Source organism: Phyllobates terribilis, unplaced genomic scaffold (genome assembly GCF_046119375.1).
Source record: "Phyllobates terribilis strain yellow unplaced genomic scaffold, ASM4611937v1 Scaffold_12__6_contigs__length_324123572, whole genome shotgun sequence".
Taxonomy (NCBI): domain Eukaryota; kingdom Metazoa; phylum Chordata; class Amphibia; order Anura; family Dendrobatidae; genus Phyllobates; species Phyllobates terribilis.
In genome coordinates, this window is record NW_027362772.1 from 86278175 (window position 1) to 86296896 (window position 18722).

Below are 18722 nucleotides of genomic sequence, written 5' to 3' on the forward strand. Positions count from 1 at the left end.
CTACCTCCCCTCACCCGATACTCCACCTGCCCCTCACTGGTGTCCTCCCCAAAGTCCCACCTGCTTCCCCTCCCTCGATTCTCCACCTGCCCCTTCCCAATGTCTCACCTGCCTCCCCTCACCGGATACTCCACCTGTCCCTCCCCAATGTCCCACCTGCCTCCCCCCGATACTGCACCTGCCCCTCCCCAATGTCCCACCTGCCCCTCTCTAGTGTCCTCCCCAAAGTCCCACCTGCCTCCCCTCACCCGATACTCGACCTACCCCCCGCACTGGTATCCTCCTCAATGTCCCACCTGCCCCGCTTCCTCCTGTACTCCGAGACTCCGTGTTTTCAGCAGTTTCCACCTTCACAGTAAACATTGATCTCAGGATTCGGGATGATTTTCTCCTCTTGCGGGGGTGCCCTTTATGTACAGAGGCCTCCCCTGTCCTTACGCATCCGCCATCTTCACCTGCGCCTCACTGCTGACAGGAAATCACGTGGTCGTCCTGCGAGCCATCACCGTTATAATGATCCTCTTCATGATTGACCAAGGAGTCTACCCGCATGACAAGATCCTGGAGTCCCAGTGGTGGAAGAAGGTGGTCTTCGCAGGGGGTGCATTTAGCATAGTTGTTTGAGAATCGCTGCCAATCAGTACCAAACTTTAAGGTGCCCTCTAGCTGTTGGGGGATGGCGGAACGGGTCACGGGCAGTCTGAGGGATGGCGGCGCTCGATACGGGGAGTCTGGGGGATGGCAGCACGTGATACGGTGAATCTAGGGGATGGCGGCACAATGTATGGAATGTGTTTTTCTTATTTTGAAAGTAAGCCTCAGATACATTTCTCTTGCAGGTGTGGTCATGCAGCTCTGCTCCTTCTCGCCCCTGACGGGTTTATACCACTTGGTGTGGTCCATGTCGTACGTTCTCTTCCCGGAGGTGTCATGGAGCCACAAGGTGTGACCTTCTCATGGCAATAGACTTTGTGCTTTCTGATAACCATGTGGTGGAGTGAGGGCAGCCCTGTGGACTGGTAGTTAATGAATGATACGGGAAGGAAGATGTCATCATGGGGGGAAGAGATGGTGAGGTCATCAAGGGGAGGAGGTGGAGAGGTCATCAATGGGGGGTGGAGAGGTCATCAATATGGGGAGTGGAGAGGTCATAAATGGGGGTGGGAGGTGGAGAGGTCATCAATGGGGGGTGGAGAGGTCATCAATATGAGGGGTGGAGAGGTCATCAATATGGGGGTGGAGAGGTCATCAATATGGGGGTGGAGAGGTACTCAATATGGGGGATGGAGAGGTATATAATTGGAGGGAAGAAGAGGTAGATCATCGGGGGAGATGGAGATGTCTATCATTGGGGAGGGAGATGGAGAGGCCATCACTGGGGGAGGAGATGGAGAGGTATATCATTGGGGGATGGAGAGATCATGGGGAGATGGAGAGGCCTATCATTGGGGAGGGGGATGGAGAGGCCATCATTGGGGGGGAGAAGGAGAGTTCATCATGGTGATGTTGCTGGAGGCAGAGACTCACCATCTTGCTGATTATACTGAAGTCTTGGACACTGGCTGTCACGGGGTCCTTCTCCAACATCACACAATCAACAGTGCAAGAGAAGAGTGAACAATCCCAAGACCTTTATTATAGGCAAAACCGAAAAGTCCATATACAATCCACCACACAGAGGATAATACAGTCCAGAAATACAAACGCAGTTCTGTAACGGGATAAAAGTCCCGGGAGAGGAGAGTCCAACAATCCAGCAGACAGAGGATAAAATACTCCACATCCTTCTCTTTCTCAATGAGGTGCTGTCCTCACGTCATTGTCCCACACAGAATCTCACCAGTGTCTCTCCTGGCTGTGATATTTAAAAGTCCCTTCTACTCATTCCCAGGTCAGGGGAGAAGGTGGCATTGTTGGTCCTTCCATTGCTTTACAACAAGCTGGCCTGGTTCAATATGTCATTAGCATATTAGCAAACAGCATTATCCACTGACCCTGTCCACAGATAACAGTATAATAAGCTGTGGGAGCTGATATCAGATGATAAATAGCAGCTATTCATCAATTACCAAATATCAACTCAACCTACGAGAGAAGTCAACATTAGAGGGACACAGCAACAAGAGAACATTAGAGGGACACAGAGCAACAAGAGAACACTGAAAATCAGTCAAATATAAATAGACACAAAATGATACCCACATAGCATATCACACCGGCCCCTGTCATCCCTGTGGCCCCGTGTGCCAGCAGTGCCCAGCCCCGTGTTGGGGGCCTGAACAGAATTTCTAGGGTGCAGGTTACGCACAATAAACAGCATTTGTCCTGTATCACGTGGCGCCTCTTGTCTCCTCTCCTTCACATTTTCAGAATTTTTATTTTCCACCATAAATAGATTCACAGGTAAAGGGTTAATCCCGTCCGTTCAGTATATACATCATACAGGTGGGCGCGGGTAAATGGCAAAGTCCTCACCCCTCCTTCACCAATGGCTCCAGCTTGGCCAGAGCATCATGCAGGGATCCCAGCCACAGACGCATACTCCATCCAGCTGAGAGTGTCCCTGGGGGTCAGGGGGGTCCGTCCATCCGCCTGGTCCTGGCCATTCTGCAGCAGCTTCATCACATCTGTAAAGCATGGTCTCAGCGGCGCCTCCCATTGGCAACAGCTGCTCATCACCTCAAACCTGAAGGGTCAGAAGACAGGAACAGTGGGGGAGGGTGAAAAATGAACGTCAACCCCCAAGATGTGCGACTAATGACCTACACAGCGCCCCCCAACCCTACCTTAGGGGCCACAGCTGCTACTGGCTCCTCTGCGCTAATTTTATAGCCTCCCCCCTCCCCCATCATGTCTTATAAATCACTGCTGACACCTGGTGGAGACTACAAAGCAGCGGCCTGATGGGGGTGATCATCAGCAGATCAACATCCGGCAAGTGACCCCAAAACTATGGAACGTCAGCTCTGTGGTCTCACAAGCTTTCATAAAGAAAGTAAACTTGGGGTGAAGGCGGGAGGTGCTTGGGGCTCAGGGTGCGGTCCCCATCGTTGGGTCTGCGGAATGATCCACTGCTCTTTCTGTGGCTGAAGATGCAACACTGCAGGCAGCGGTGAGGGAGAGGATCATCGGCCACAAACGGAAGTTCCCACTCCATCCGGCCACAAACGGCCGTTCCCACTCCACCCGGCCACAAACGGACGTTCCCACTCCATCCGGCCACAAACGGACGTTCTCACTCCACCCGGCTACAAACGGACGTTCCCACTCCATCCGGCCACAAACGGACGTTCTCACTCCACCCGGCTACAAACGGACGTTCTCACTCCATCCGGCCACAAACGGTCCTTCCCACTCCACCCGGCCACAAACGGCCGTTTCCACTCCATCCGGCCACAAACGAACGTTCCCACTCCACCCGGCCACAAACGGACGTTCCCACTCCACCCGGCCACAAACGGACGTTCCCACTCCACCCGGCCACAAACGGACGTTCCCACTCCACCTGGCCACAAACGGCCGTTCCCACTCCGCCCGGCCACAAACGGACGTTTCCACTCCGCCTGGTCACAAACGGCCGTTCCCACTCCAACCGGCCACAAATGGCCGTTCCCACTCCACCCGGCCACAAACAGACGTTCTCACTCCATCCAGCCACAAACGGACGTTCCCACTCCACCCGGCCACAAACGGACGTTCCCACTCCACCTGGCCACAAACGGCCGTTCCCACTCCGCCCGGCCACAAACGGACGTTTCCACTCCACCTGGTCACAAACGTCCATTCCCACTCCATCCAGCCACAAACGGCCGTTCCCACTCCACCCGGCCACAAACGGCCGTTCCCACTCCACCCGGCCACAAACGGACGTTTCCACTCCATCCGGCCACAAACGGACGTTCTCACTCCACCCGGCTACAAACGGACGTTCTCACTCCATCCGGCCACAAACGGCCGTTCCCACTCCACCCGGCCACAAACGGACGTTCCCACTCCACCCGGCCACAAACGGACGTTCCCACTCCATCCGGCCACAAACGGCCGTTCCCACTCCACCCGGCCACAAACGGACGTTCCCACTCCATCCGGCTACAAACGGCCGTTCTTACTCCACCCGGCCACAAACGGACGTTCCCACTCCATCCGGCCACAAATGGACGTTCCCACCCCACCCGGCCACAAACGGACGTTCCCACTCCACCCGGCTACAAACGGACGTTCCCACTCCATCCGGCCACAAACGGACGTTCCCACTCCATCCGGCTACAAACGGCCGTTCCCACTCCATCCGGCCACAAACGGCCTTTCTCACTCCATCCGGCCACAAACGGCCTTTCTCACTCCACCCGGCCACAAACGGACGTTCCCACTCCACCCGGCCACAAACGGACGTTCCCACTTCACCTGGCCACAAACAGACGTTCTCACTCCATCCAGCCACAAACGGACGTTCCCACTCCACCCGGCCACAAACGGCCGTTCCCACTCCATCCGGCCACAAACGGACGTTCTCACTCCACCCGGCTACAAACGGACGTTCTCACTCCATCCGGCCACAAACGGCTGTTCCCACTCCACCCGGCCACAAACGGACGTTCCCACTCAATCCGGCCACAAACAGCCGTTCCCACTCCACCCGGCCACAAACGTACGTTCCCACTCTATCCGGCCACAAACGGCCGTTCTCACTCCACCCGGCTACAAACGGACGTTCTCACTCCATCCGGCCACAAACGGCCGTTCCCACTCCACCTGGCCACAAACGGCCGTTTCCACTCCATCCGGCCACAAACGGCCGTTCCCACTCCATCCGGCCACAAACGGCCGTTCCCACTCCATCCGGCCACAAACGGACGTTCCCACTCCACCCGGCCACAAACGGACGTTCCCACTTCACCTGGCCACAAACAGACGTTCTCACTCCATCCGGCCACAAACGGACGTTCCCACTCCACCCGGCCACAAACGGACGTTTCCACTCCGCCCGGCCACAAACGGACGTTTCCACTCCGCCCGGTCACAAACGTCCGTTCCCACTCCATCCGGCCACAAACGGCCGTTCCCACTCCGCCCGGTCACAAACGTCCGTTCCCACTCCATCCGGCCACAAACGGCCGTTCCCACTCCACCCGGCCACAAACAGCCGTTCCCACTCCACCCGGCCACAAACGGACGTTTCCACTCCATCCGGCCACAAACGGACGTTCTTACTCCACCCGGCTACAAACGGACGTTCTCACTCCATCCGGCCACAAACGGCCGTTCCCACTCCACCCGGCCATAAACGGCCGTTCCCACTCCACCCGGCCACAAACGGCCATTCCCACTCCACACGGCCACAAACGGCTGTTCGCTTCCCACTACACCCGGCCACAAACGGACGTTCCCACTCCATCCGGCCAAAAACGGACGTTCTCACTCCACCCGGCCACAAACGGACGTTCCCACCCCACCCTGCCACAAACGTCTGTTCCCACTCCACCTGGCCACAAACGGACGTTCCCACTCCGCCCGGCCACAAACGGACGTTCCCACGACACCCGGCCACAAACGGACGTTCCCACTCCATCCGGCCACAAACGGCCGTTCCCACTCCGCCAGGCCACAAACGGACGTTTCCACTCCGCCTGGTCACAAACGTCCGTTCTCACTCCATCCAGCCACAAACGGCCGTTCCCACTCCATCCGGCCACAAACGGCCGTTCTCACTCCACCCGGCCACAAACGGACGTTCCCACTCTATCCGGCCACAAACGGCCGTTCTCACTCCACCCGGCTACAAACGGACGTTCTCACTCCATCCGGCCACAAACGGCCGTTCCCACTCCACCCGGCCACAAACGGCCGTTTCCACTCCATCCGGCCACAAACGGCCGTTCCCACTCCATCCGGCCACAAACGGCCGTTCCCACTCCACCCGGCCACAAACGGCAGTTTCCACTCCATCCGGCCACAAATGGCTGTTCCCACTCCATCCGGCCACAAACGGCCGTTCCCACTCCATCCGGCCACAAACGGACGTTCCCACTCTATCCGGCCACAAACGGCCGTTCTCACTCCACCCGGCTACAAACGGACGTTCTCACTCCATCCGGCCACAAACGGCCGTTCCCACTCCACCCGGCCATAAACGGCCGTTCCCACTCCACCCGGCCACAAACGGCCATTCCCACTCCACACGGCCACAAACGGCTGTTCGCTTCCCACTACACCCGGCCACAAACGGACGTTCCCACTCCATCCGGCCAAAAACGGACGTTCTCACTCCACCCGGCCACAAACGGACGTTCCCACCCCACCCTGCCACAAACGTCTGTTCCCACTCCACCTGGCCACAAACGGACGTTCCCACTCCGCCCGGCCACAAACGGACGTTCCCACGACACCCGGCCACAAACGGACGTTCCCACTCCATCCGGCCACAAACGGCCGTTCCCACTCCGCCAGGCCACAAACGGACGTTTCCACTCCGCCTGGTCACAAACGTCCGTTCTCACTCCATCCAGCCACAAACGGCCGTTCCCACTCCATCCGGCCACAAACGGCCGTTCTCACTCCACCCGGCCACAAACGGACGTTCCCACTCTATCCGGCCACAAACGGCCGTTCTCACTCCACCCGGCTACAAACGGACGTTCTCACTCCATCCGGCCACAAACGGCCGTTCCCACTCCACCCGGCCACAAACGGCCGTTTCCACTCCATCCGGCCACAAACGGCCGTTCCCACTCCATCCGGCCACAAACGGCCGTTCCCACTCCACCCGGCCACAAACGGCAGTTTCCACTCCATCCGGCCACAAATGGCTGTTCCCACTCCATCCGGCCACAAACGGCCGTTCCCACTCCATCCGGCCACAAACGGACGTTCCCACTCTATCCGGCCACAAACGGCCGTTCTCACTCCACCCGGCTACAAACGGACGTTCTCACTCCATCCGGCCACAAACGGCCGTTCCCACTCCACCCGGCCACAAACGGCCGTTTCCACTCCATCCGGCCACAAACGGCTGTTCCCACTCCATCCGGCCACAAACGGCTGTTCCCACTCCATCCGGCCACAAACGGACGTTCCCACTCCACCTGGCCACAAACGGACGTTCCCACTCCGCCCGGCCACAAACGGACGTTTCCACTCCGCCCGGTCACAAACGTCCGTTCCCACTCCATACGGCCACAAACGGCCGTTCCCACTCCGCCCGGTCACAAACGTCCGTTCCCACTCCATCCGGCCACAAACGGCCGTTCCCACTCCACCCGGCCACAAACGGCCGTTCCCACTCCACCCGGCCACAAACGGACGTTCTCACTCCATCCGGCCACAAACGGCCGTTCCCACTCCACCCGGACACAAACGGCCGTTCCCACTCCACCCGGCCACAAACGGCCATTCCCACTCCACCCGGCCACAAACGGCTGTTCCCTTCCCACTCCACCCGGCCACAAACGGACGTTTCCACTCCATCCGGCCACAAACGGACATTCCCACGACACCCGGCCACAAACGGACGTTCCCACGACACCCGGCCACAAACGGACGTACCCACTCCATCCGGCCACAAACGGACGTTCCCACTCCACCCGGCCACAAACGGACGTTCCCACTCCATCCGGCCACAAACGGACGTTCTCACTCCACCCGGCTACAAACGGACGTTCCCACTCCATCCGGCCACAAACGGACGTTCTCACTCCACCCGGCTACAAACGGACGTTCTCACTCCATCCGGCCACAAACGGTCCTTCCCACTCCACCCGGCCACAAACGGCCGTTTCCACTCCATCCGGCCACAAACGAACGTTCCCACTCCACCCGGCCACAAACGGACGTTCCCACTCCACCCGGCCACAAACGGACGTTCCCACTCCACCCGGCCACAAACGGACGTTCCCAATCCACCTGGCCACAAACGGCCGTTCCCACTCCGCCCGGCCACAAACGGACGTTTCCACTCCGCTTGGTCACAAACGGCCGTTCCCACTCCAACCGGCCACAAATGGCCGTTCCCACTCCACCCGGCCACAAACAGACGTTCTCACTCCATCCAGCCACAAACGGACGTTCCCACTCCACCCGGCCACAAACGGACGTTCCCACTCCACCTGGCCACAAACGGCCGTTCCCACTCCGCCCGGCCACAAACGGACGTTTCCACTCCACCTGGTCACAAACGTCCGTTCCCACTCCATCCAGCCACAAACGGCCGTTCCCACTCCACCCGGCCACAAACGGCCGTTCCCACTCCACCCGGCCACAAACGGACGTTTCCACTCCATCCGGCCACAAACGGACGTTCTCACTCCACCCGGCTACAAACGGACGTTCTCACTCCATCCGGCCACAAACGGCCGTTCCCACTCCACCCGGCCACAAACGGACGTTCCCACTCCACCCGGCCACAAACGGCCGTTCCCACTCCACCCGGCCACAAACGGACGTTCCCACTCCATCCGGCTACAAACGGCCGTTCTTACTCCACCCGGCCACAAACGGACGTTCCCACTCCATCCGGCCAAAAATGGACGTTCCCACCCCACCCGGCCACAAACGGACGTTCCCACTCCATCCGGCTACAAACGGACGTTCCCACTCCATCCGGCCACAAACGGACGTTCCCACTCCATCCGGCTACAAACGGCCGTTCCCACTCCATCCGGCCACAAACGGCCTTTCTCACTCCATCCGGCCACAAACGGCCTTTCTCACTCCACCCGGCCACAAACGGACGTTCCCACTCCACCCGGCCACAAACGAACGTTCCCACTTCACCTGGCCACAAACAGACGTTCTCACTCCATCCAGCCACAAACGGACGTTCCCACTCCACCCGGCCACAAACGGCCGTTCCCACTCCATCCGGCCACAAACGGACGTTCTCACTCCACCCGGCTACAAACGGACGTTCTCACTCCATCCGGCCACAAACGGCCGTTCCCACTCCACCCGGCCACAAACGGACGTTCCCACTCAATCCGGCCACAAACAGCCGTTCCCACTCCACCCGGCCACAAACGTACGTTCCCACTCTATCCGGCCACAAACGGCCGTTCTCACTCCACCCGGCTACAAACGGACGTTCTCACTCCATCCGGCCACAAACGGCCGTTCCCACTCCACCCGGCCACAAACGGCCGTTTCCACTCCATCCGGCCACAAACGGCCGTTCCCACTCCATCCGGCCACAAACGGACGTTCCCACTCCACCAGGCCACAAACGGACGTTCCCACTCCACCTGGCCACAAACAGACGTTCTCACTCCATCCGGCCACAAACGGACGTTCCCACTCCACCCGGCCACAAACGGACGTTCCCACTCCACCCGGCCACAAACGGACGTTCCCACTTCACCTGGCCACAAACAGACGTTCTCACTCCATCCAGCCACAAACGGACGTTCCCACTCCACCCGGCCACAAACGGCCGTTCCCACTCCATCCGGCCACAAACGGACGTTCTCACTCCACCCGGCTACAAACGGACGTTCTCACTCCATCCGGCCACAAACGGCCGTTCCCACTCCACCCGGCCACAAACGGACGTTCCCACTCAATCCGGCCACAAACAGCCGTTCCCACTCCACCCGGCCACAAACGTACGTTCCCACTCTATCCGGCCACAAACGGCCGTTCTCACTCCACCCGGCTACAAACGGACGTTCTCACTCCATCCGGCCACAAACGGCCGTTACCACTCCACCCGGCCACAAACGGCCGTTTCAACTCCATCCGGCCACAAACGGCCGTTCCCACTCCATCCGGCCACAAACGGCCGTTTCCACTCCATCCGGCCACAAACGGACGTTCCCACTCCACCCGGCCACAAACGGACGTTCCCACTCCACCTGGCCACAAACAGACGTTCTCACTCCATCCGGCCACAAACGGACGTTCCCACTCCACCCGGCCACAAACGGACGTTTCCACTCCGCCCGGCCACAAACGGACGTTTCCACTCCGCCCGGTCACAAACGTCCGTTCCCACTCCATCCGGCCACAAACGGCCGTTCCCACTCCGCCCGGTCACAAACGTCCGTTCCCACTCCATCCGGCCACAAACGGCCGTTCCCACTCCACCCGGCCACAAACAGCCGTTCCCACTCCACCCGGCCACAAACGGACGTTTCCACTCCATCCGGCCACAAACGGACGTTCTTACTCCACCCGGCTACAAACGGACGTTCTCACTCCATCCGGCCACAAACGGCCGTTCCCACTCCACCCGGCCATAAACGGCCGTTCCCACTCCACCCGGCCACAAACGGCCATTCCCACTCCACACGGCCACAAACGGCTGTTCGCTTCCCACTACACCCGGCCACAAACGGACGTTCCCACTCCATCCGGCCACAAACGGACGTTCTCACTCCACCCGGCCACAAACGGACGTTCCCACCCCACCCTGCCACAAACGTCTGTTCCCACTCCACCTGGCCACAAACGGACGTTCCCACTCCGCCCGGCCACAAACGGACGTTCCCACGACACCCGGCCACAAACGGACGTTCCCACTCCATCCGGCCACAAACGGCCGTTCCCACTCCGCCAGGCCACAAACGGACGTTTCCACTCCGCCTGGTCACAAACGTCCGTTCTCACTCCATCCAGCCACAAACGGCCGTTCCCACTCCATCCGGCCACAAACGGCCGTTCTCACTCCACCCGGCCACAAACGGACGTTCCCACTCTATCCGGCCACAAACGGCCGTTCTCACTCCACCCGGCTACAAACGGACGTTCTCACTCCATCCGGCCACAAACGGCCGTTCCCACTCCACCCGGCCACAAACGGCCGTTTCCACTCCATCCGGCCACAAACGGCCGTTCCCACTCCATCCGGCCACAAACGGCCGTTCCCACTCCATCCGGCCACAAACGGCCGTTCCCACTCCACCCGGCCACAAACGGCAGTTTCCACTCCATCCGGCCACAAACGGCTGTTCCCACTCCATCCGGCCACAAACGGCCGTTCCCACTCCATCCGGCCACAAACGGACGTTCCCACTCTATCCGGCCACAAACGGCCGTTCTCACTCCACCCGGCTACAAACGGACGTTCTCACTCCATCCGGCCACAAACGGCCGTTCCCACTCCACCCGGCCACAAACGGCCGTTTCCACTCCATCCGGCCACAAACGGCTGTTCCCACTCCATCCGGCCACAAACGGCTGTTCCCACTCCATCCGGCCACAAACGGACGTTCCCACTCCACCTGGCCACAAACGGACGTTCCCACTCTGCCCGGCCACAAACGGACGTTTCCACTCCGCCCGGTCACAAACGTCCGTTCCCACTCCATCCGGCCACAAACGGCCGTTCCCACTCCGCCCGGTCACAAACGTCCGTTCCCACTCCATCCGGCCACAAACGGCCGTTCCCACTCCACCCGGCCACAAACGGCCGTTCCCACTCCACCCGGCCACAAACGGACGTTCTTACTCCACCCGGCTACAAACGGACGTTCTCACTCCATCCGGCCACAAACGGCCGTTCCCACTCCACCCGGCCACAAACGGCCGTTCCCACTCCACCCGGCCACAAACGGCCATTCCCACTCCACCCGGCCACAAACGGCTGTTCCCTTCCCACTCCACCCGGCCACAAACGGACGTTCCCACTCCATCCGGCCACAAACGGACATTCCCACGACACCCGGCCACAAACGGACGTTCCCACGACACCCGGCCACAAACGGACGTACCCACTCCATCCGGCCACAAACGGACGTTCCCACTCCACCCGGCCACAAACGGGCGTTCCCACTCCATCCGGCCACAAACGGACGTTCCCACTCCACCCGGCCACAAACGGGCGTTCCCACTCCATCCGGCCACAAACGGACGTTCCCACGACACCCGGCCACAAACGGACGTACCCACTCCATCCGGCCACAAACGGACGTTCCCACTCCACCCGGCCACAAACGGGCGTTCCCACTCCATCCGGCCACAAACGGACGTTCTCACTCCACCCGGCTACAAACGGGCGTTCCCACTCCACCCGGCCACAAACGGACGTTCCCACTCCATCCGGCTACAAACGGCCGTTCTTACTCCACCCGGCCACAAACGGACGTTCCCACTCCATCCGGCCAAAAATGGACGTTCCCACCCCACCCGGCCACAAACGGACGTTCCCACTCCATCCGGCTACAAACGGACGTTCCCACTCCATCCGGCCACAAACGGACGTTCCCACTCCATCCGGCTACAAACGGCCGTTCCCACTCCATCCAGCCACAAACGGCCTTTCTCACTCCATCCGGCCACAAACGGCCTTTCTCACTCCACCCGGCCACAAACGGACGTTCCCACTCCACCCGGCCACAAACGAACGTTCCCACTTCACCTGGCCACAAACAGACGTTCTCACTCCATCCAGCCAGAAACGGACGTTCCCACTCCACCCGGCCACAAACGGCCGTTCCCACTCCATCCGGCCACAAACGGACGTTCTCACTCCACCCGGCTACAAACGGACGTTCTCACTCCATCCGGCCACAAACGGCCGTTCCCACTCCACCTGGCCACAAACGGACGTTCCCACTCAATCCGGCCACAAACAGCCGTTCCCACTCCACCCGGCCACAAACGTACGTTCCCACTCTATCCGGCCACAAACGGCCGTTCTCACTCCACCCGGCTACAAACGGACGTTCTCACTCCATCCGGCCACAAACGGCCGTTCCCACTCCACCCGGCCACAAACGGCCGTTTCCACTCCATCCGGCCACAAACGGCCGTTCCCACTCCATCCGGCCACAAACGGACGTTCCCACTCCACCAGGCCACAAACGGACGTTCCCACTCCACCTGGCCACAAACAGACGTTCTCACTCCATCCGGCCACAAACGGACGTTCCCACTCCACCCGGCCACAAACGGACGTTCCCACTCCACCCGGCCACAAACGGACGTTCCCACTTCACCTGGCCACAAACAGACGTTCTCACTCCATCCAGCCACAAACGGACGTTCCCACTCCACCCGGCCACAAACGGCCGTTCCCACTCCATCCGGCCACAAACGGACGTTCTCACTCCACCCGGCTACAAACGGACGTTCTCACTCCATCCGGCCACAAACGGCCGTTCCCACTCCACCCGGCCACAAACGGACGTTCCCACTCAATCCGGCCACAAACAGCCGTTCCCACTCCACCCGGCCACAAACGTACGTTCCCACTCTATCCGGCCACAAACGGCCGTTCTCACTCCACCCGGCTACAAACGGACGTTCTCACTCCATCCGGCCACAAACGGCCGTTACCACTCCACCCGGCCACAAACGGCCGTTTCAACTCCATCCGGCCACAAACGGCCGTTCCCACTCCATCCGGCCACAAACGGCCGTTTCCACTCCATCCGGCCACAAACGGACGTTCCCACTCCACCCGGCCACAAACGGACGTTCCCACTCCACCTGGCCACAAACAGACGTTCTCACTCCATCCGGCCACAAACGGACGTTCCCACTCCACCCGGCCACAAACGGACGTTTCCACTCCGCCCGGCCACAAACGGACGTTTCCACTCCGCCCGGTCACAAACGTCCGTTCCCACTCCATCCGGCCACAAACGGCCGTTCCCACTCCGCCCGGTCACAAACGTCCGTTCCCACTCCATCCGGCCACAAACGGCCGTTCCCACTCCACCCGGCCACAAACAGCCGTTCCCACTCCACCCGGCCACAAACGGACGTTTCCACTCCATCCGGCCACAAACGGACGTTCTTACTCCACCCGGCTACAAACGGACGTTCTCACTCCATCCGGCCACAAACGGCCGTTCCCACTCCACCCGGCCATAAACGGCCGTTCCCACTCCACCCGGCCACAAACGGCCATTCCCACTCCACACGGCCACAAACGGCTGTTCGCTTCCCACTACACCCGGCCACAAACGGACGTTCCCACTCCATCCGGCCACAAACGGACGTTCTCACTCCACCCGGCCACAAACGGACGTTCCCACCCCACCCTGCCACAAACGTCTGTTCCCACTCCACCTGGCCACAAACGGACGTTCCCACTCCGCCCGGCCACAAACGGACGTTCCCACGACACCCGGCCACAAACGGACGTTCCCACTCCATCCGGCCACAAACGGCCGTTCCCACTCCGCCAGGCCACAAACGGACGTTTCCACTCCGCCTGGTCACAAACGTCCGTTCTCACTCCATCCAGCCACAAACGGCCGTTCCCACTCCATCCGGCCACAAACGGCCGTTCTCACTCCACCCGGCCACAAACGGACGTTCCCACTCTATCCGGCCACAAACGGCCGTTCTCACTCCACCCGGCTACAAACGGACGTTCTCACTCCATCCGGCCACAAACGGCCGTTCCCACTCCACCCGGCCACAAACGGCCGTTTCCACTCCATCCGGCCACAAACGGCCGTTCCCACTCTATCCGGCCACAAACGGCCGTTCCCACTCCATCCGGCCACAAACGGCCGTTCCCACTCCACCCGGCCACAAACGGCAGTTTCCACTCCATCCGGCCACAAACGGCTGTTCCCACTCCATCCGGCCACAAACGGCCGTTCCCACTCCATCCGGCCACAAACGGACGTTCCCACTCTATCCGGCCACAAACGGCCGTTCTCACTCCACCCGGCTACAAACGGACGTTCTCACTCCATCCGGCCACAAACGGCCGTTCCCACTCCACCCGGCCACAAACGGCCGTTTCCACTCCATCCGGCCACAAACGGCTGTTCCCACTCCATCCGGCCACAAACGGCTGTTCCCACTCCATCCGGCCACAAACGGACGTTCCCACTCCACCTGGCCACAAACGGACGTTCCCACTCTGCCCGGCCACAAACGGACGTTTCCACTCCGCCCGGTCACAAACGTCCGTTCCCACTCCATCCGGCCACAAACGGCCGTTCCCACTCCGCCCGGTCACAAACGTCCGTTCCCACTCCATCCGGCCACAAACGGCCGTTCCCACTCCACCCGGCCACAAACGGCCGTTCCCACTCCACCCGGCCACAAACGGACGTTCTTACTCCACCCGGCTACAAACGGACGTTCTCACTCCATCCGGCCACAAACGGCCGTTCCCACTCCACCCGGCCACAAACGGCCGTTCCCACTCCACCCGGCCACAAACGGCCATTCCCACTCCACCCGGCCACAAACGGCTGTTCCCTTCCCACTCCACCCGGCCACAAACGGACGTTCCCACTCCATCCGGCCACAAACGGACATTCCCACGACACCCGGCCACAAACGGACGTTCCCACGACACCCGGCCACAAACGGACGTACCCACTCCATCCGGCCACAAACGGACGTTCCCACTCCACCCGGCCACAAACGGGCGTTCCCACTCCATCCGGCCACAAACGGACGTTCTCACTCCACCCGGCTACAAACGGACGTTCCCACTCCATCCGGCCACAAACGGACGTTCTCACTCCACCCGGCTACAAACGGACGTTCTCACTCCATCCGGCCACAAACGGTCCTTCCCACTCCACCCGGCCACAAACGGCCGTTTCCACTCCATCCGGCCACAAACGAACGTTCCCACTCCACCCGGCCACAAACGGACGTTCCCACTCCACCCGGCCACAAACGGACGTTCCCACTCCACCCGGCCACAAACGGACGTTCCCACTCCACCTGGCCACAAACGGCCGTTCCCACTCCGCCCGGCCACAAACGGACGTTTCCACTCCGCCTGGTCACAAACGGCCGTTCCCACTCCAACCTGCCACAAATGGCCGTTCCCACTCCACCCGGCCACAAACAGACGTTCTCACTCCATCCAGCCACAAACGGACGTTCCCACTCCACCCGGCCACAAACGGACGTTCCCACTCCACCTGGCCACAAACGGCCGTTCCCACTCCGCCCGGCCACAAACGGACGTTTCCACTCCACCTGGTCACAAACGTCCGTTCCCACTCCATCCAGCCACAAACGGCCGTTCCCACTCCACCCGGCCACAAACGGCCGTTCCCACTCCACCCGGCCACAAACGGACGTTTCCACTCCATCCGGCCACAAACGGACGTTCTCACTCCACCCGGCTACAAACGGACGTTCTCACTCCATCCGGCCACAAACGGCCGTTCCCACTCCACCCGGCCACAAACGGACGTTCCCACTCCACCCGGCCACAAACGGACGTTCCCACTCCATCCGGCCACAAACGGCCGTTCCCACTCCACCCGGCCACAAACGGACGTTCCCACTCCATCCGGCTACAAACGGCCGTTCTTACTCCACCCGGCCACAAACGGACGTTCCCACTCCATCCGGCCACAAATGGACGTTCCCACCCCACCCGGCCACAAACGGACGTTCCCACTCCATCCGGCTACAAACGGACGTTCCCACTCCATCCGGCCACAAACGGACGTTCCCACTCCATCCGGCTACAAACGGCCGTTCCCACTCCATCCGGCCACAAACGGCCTTTCTCACTCCATCCGGCCACAAACGGCCTTTCTCACTCCACCCGGCCACAAACGGACGTTCCCACTCCACGCGGCCACAAACGGACGTTCCCACTTCACCTGGCCACAAACAGACGTTCTCACTCCATCCAGCCACAAACGGACGTTCCCACTCCACCCGGCCACAAACGAGGGTTCCCACTCCATCGGCCACAAACGGACGTTCTCACTCCACCCGGCTACAAACGGACGTTCTCACTCCATCCGGCCACAAACGGCCGTTCCCACTCCACCCGGCCACAAACGGACGTTCCCACTCAATCCGGCCACAAACAGCCGTTCCCACTCCACCCGGCCACAAACGTACGTTCCCACTCTATCCGGCCACAAACGGCCGTTCTCACTCCACCCGGCTACAAACGGACGTTCTCACTCCATCCGGCCACAAACGGCCGTTCCCACTCCACCTGGCCACAAACGGCCGTTTAAACTCCATCCGGCCACAAACGGCCGTTCCCACTCCATCCGGCCACAAACGGCCGTTCCCACTCCATCCGGCCACAAACGGACGTTCCCACTCCACCCGGCCACAAACGGACGTTCCCACTCCACCCGGCCACAAACGGACGTTCCCACCCCACCCTGCCACAAACGTCTGTTCCCACTCCACCTGGCCACAAACGGACGTTCCCACTCCGCCCGGCCACAAACGGACGTTCCCACGACACCCGGCCACAAACGGACGTTCCCACTCCATCCGGCCACAAACGGCCGTTCCCACTCCGCCAGGCCACAAACGGACGTTTCCACTCCGCCTGGTCACAAACGTCCGTTCTCACTCCATCCAGCCACAAACGGCCGTTCCCACTCCATCCGGCCACAAACGGCCGTTCTCACTCCACCCGGCCACAAACGGACGTTCCCACTCTATCCGGCCACAAACGGCCGTTCTCACTCCACCCGGCTACAAACGGACGTTCTCACTCCATCCGGCCACAAACGGCCGTTCCCACTCCACCCGGCCACAAACGGCCGTTTCCACTCCATCCGGCCACAAACGGCCGTTCCCACTCTATCCGGCCACAAACGGCCGTTCCCACTCCATCCGGCCACAAACGGCCGTTCCCACTCCACCCGGCCACAAACGGCAGTTTCCACTCCATCCGGCCACAAACGGCTGTTCCCACTCCATCCGGCCACAAACGGCCGTTCCCACTCCATCCGGCCACAAACGGACGTTCCCACTCTATCCGGCCACAAACGGCCGTTCTCACTCCACCCGGCTACAAACGGACGTTCTCACTCCATCCGGCCACAAACGGCCGTTCCCACTCCACCCGGCCACAAACGGCCGTTTCCACTCCATCCGGCCACAAACGGCTGTTCCCACTCCATCCGGCCACAAACGGCTGTTCCCACTCCATCCGGCCACAAACGGACGTTCCCACTCCACCTGGCCACAAACGGACGTTCCCACTCTGCCCGGCCACAAACGGACGTTTCCACTCCGCCCGGTCACAAACGTCCGTTCCCACTCCATCCGGCCACAAACGGCCGTTCCCACTCCGCCCGGTCACAAACGTCCGTTCCCACTCCATCCGGCCACAAACGGCCGTTCCCACTCCACCCGGCCACAAACGGCCGTTCCCACTCCACCCGGCCACAAACGGACGTTCTTACTCCACCCGGCTACAAACGGACGTTCTCACTCCATCCGGCCACAAACGGCCGTTCCCACTCCACCCGGCCACAAACGGCCGTTCCCACTCCACCCGGCCACAAACGGCCATTCCCACTCCACCCGGCCACAAACGGCTGTTCCCTTCCCACTCCACCCGGCCACAAACGGACGTTCCCACTCCATCCGGCCACAAACGGACATTCCCACGACACCCGGCCACAAACGGACGTTCCCACGACACCCGGCCACAAACGGACGTACCCACTCCATCCGGCCACAAACGGACGTTCCCACTCCACCCGGCCACAAACGGGCGTTCCCACTCCATCCGGCCACAAACGGACGTTCTCACTCCACCCGGCTACAAACGGACGTTCCCACTCCATCCGGCCACAAACGGACGTTCTCACTCCACCCGGCTACAAACGGACGTTCTCACTCCATCCGGCCACAAACGGTCCTTCCCACTCCACCCGGCCACAAACGGCCGTTTCCACTCCATCCGGCCACAAACGAACGTTCCCACTCCACCCGGCCACAAACGGACGTTCCCACTCCACCCGGCCACAAACGGACGTTCCCACTCCACCCGGCCACAAACGGACGTTCCCACTCCACCTGGCCACAAA

The 18722-nt window shown here is 60.9% G+C and overlaps 1 protein-coding gene across 1 annotated transcript in view; it reads right to left on the reverse strand.

Annotated features, from left to right (window-relative positions):
- Window positions 1–1611: 1611 nt before the first annotated feature.
- LOC141172152 (tyrosine-protein kinase STYK1-like) overlaps window positions 1612–18722 on the reverse strand; it is a 63603-nt gene continuing 46492 nt past the window's right edge. Inside the window, exon 9 of the mRNA XM_073656027.1 lies at window positions 1612–2686. Coding sequence (XP_073512128.1) covers window positions 2512–2686 — 175 coding nt within the window. The 3' untranslated portion in view covers window positions 1612–2511. The remainder of the gene's footprint in view (window positions 2687–18722) is intronic.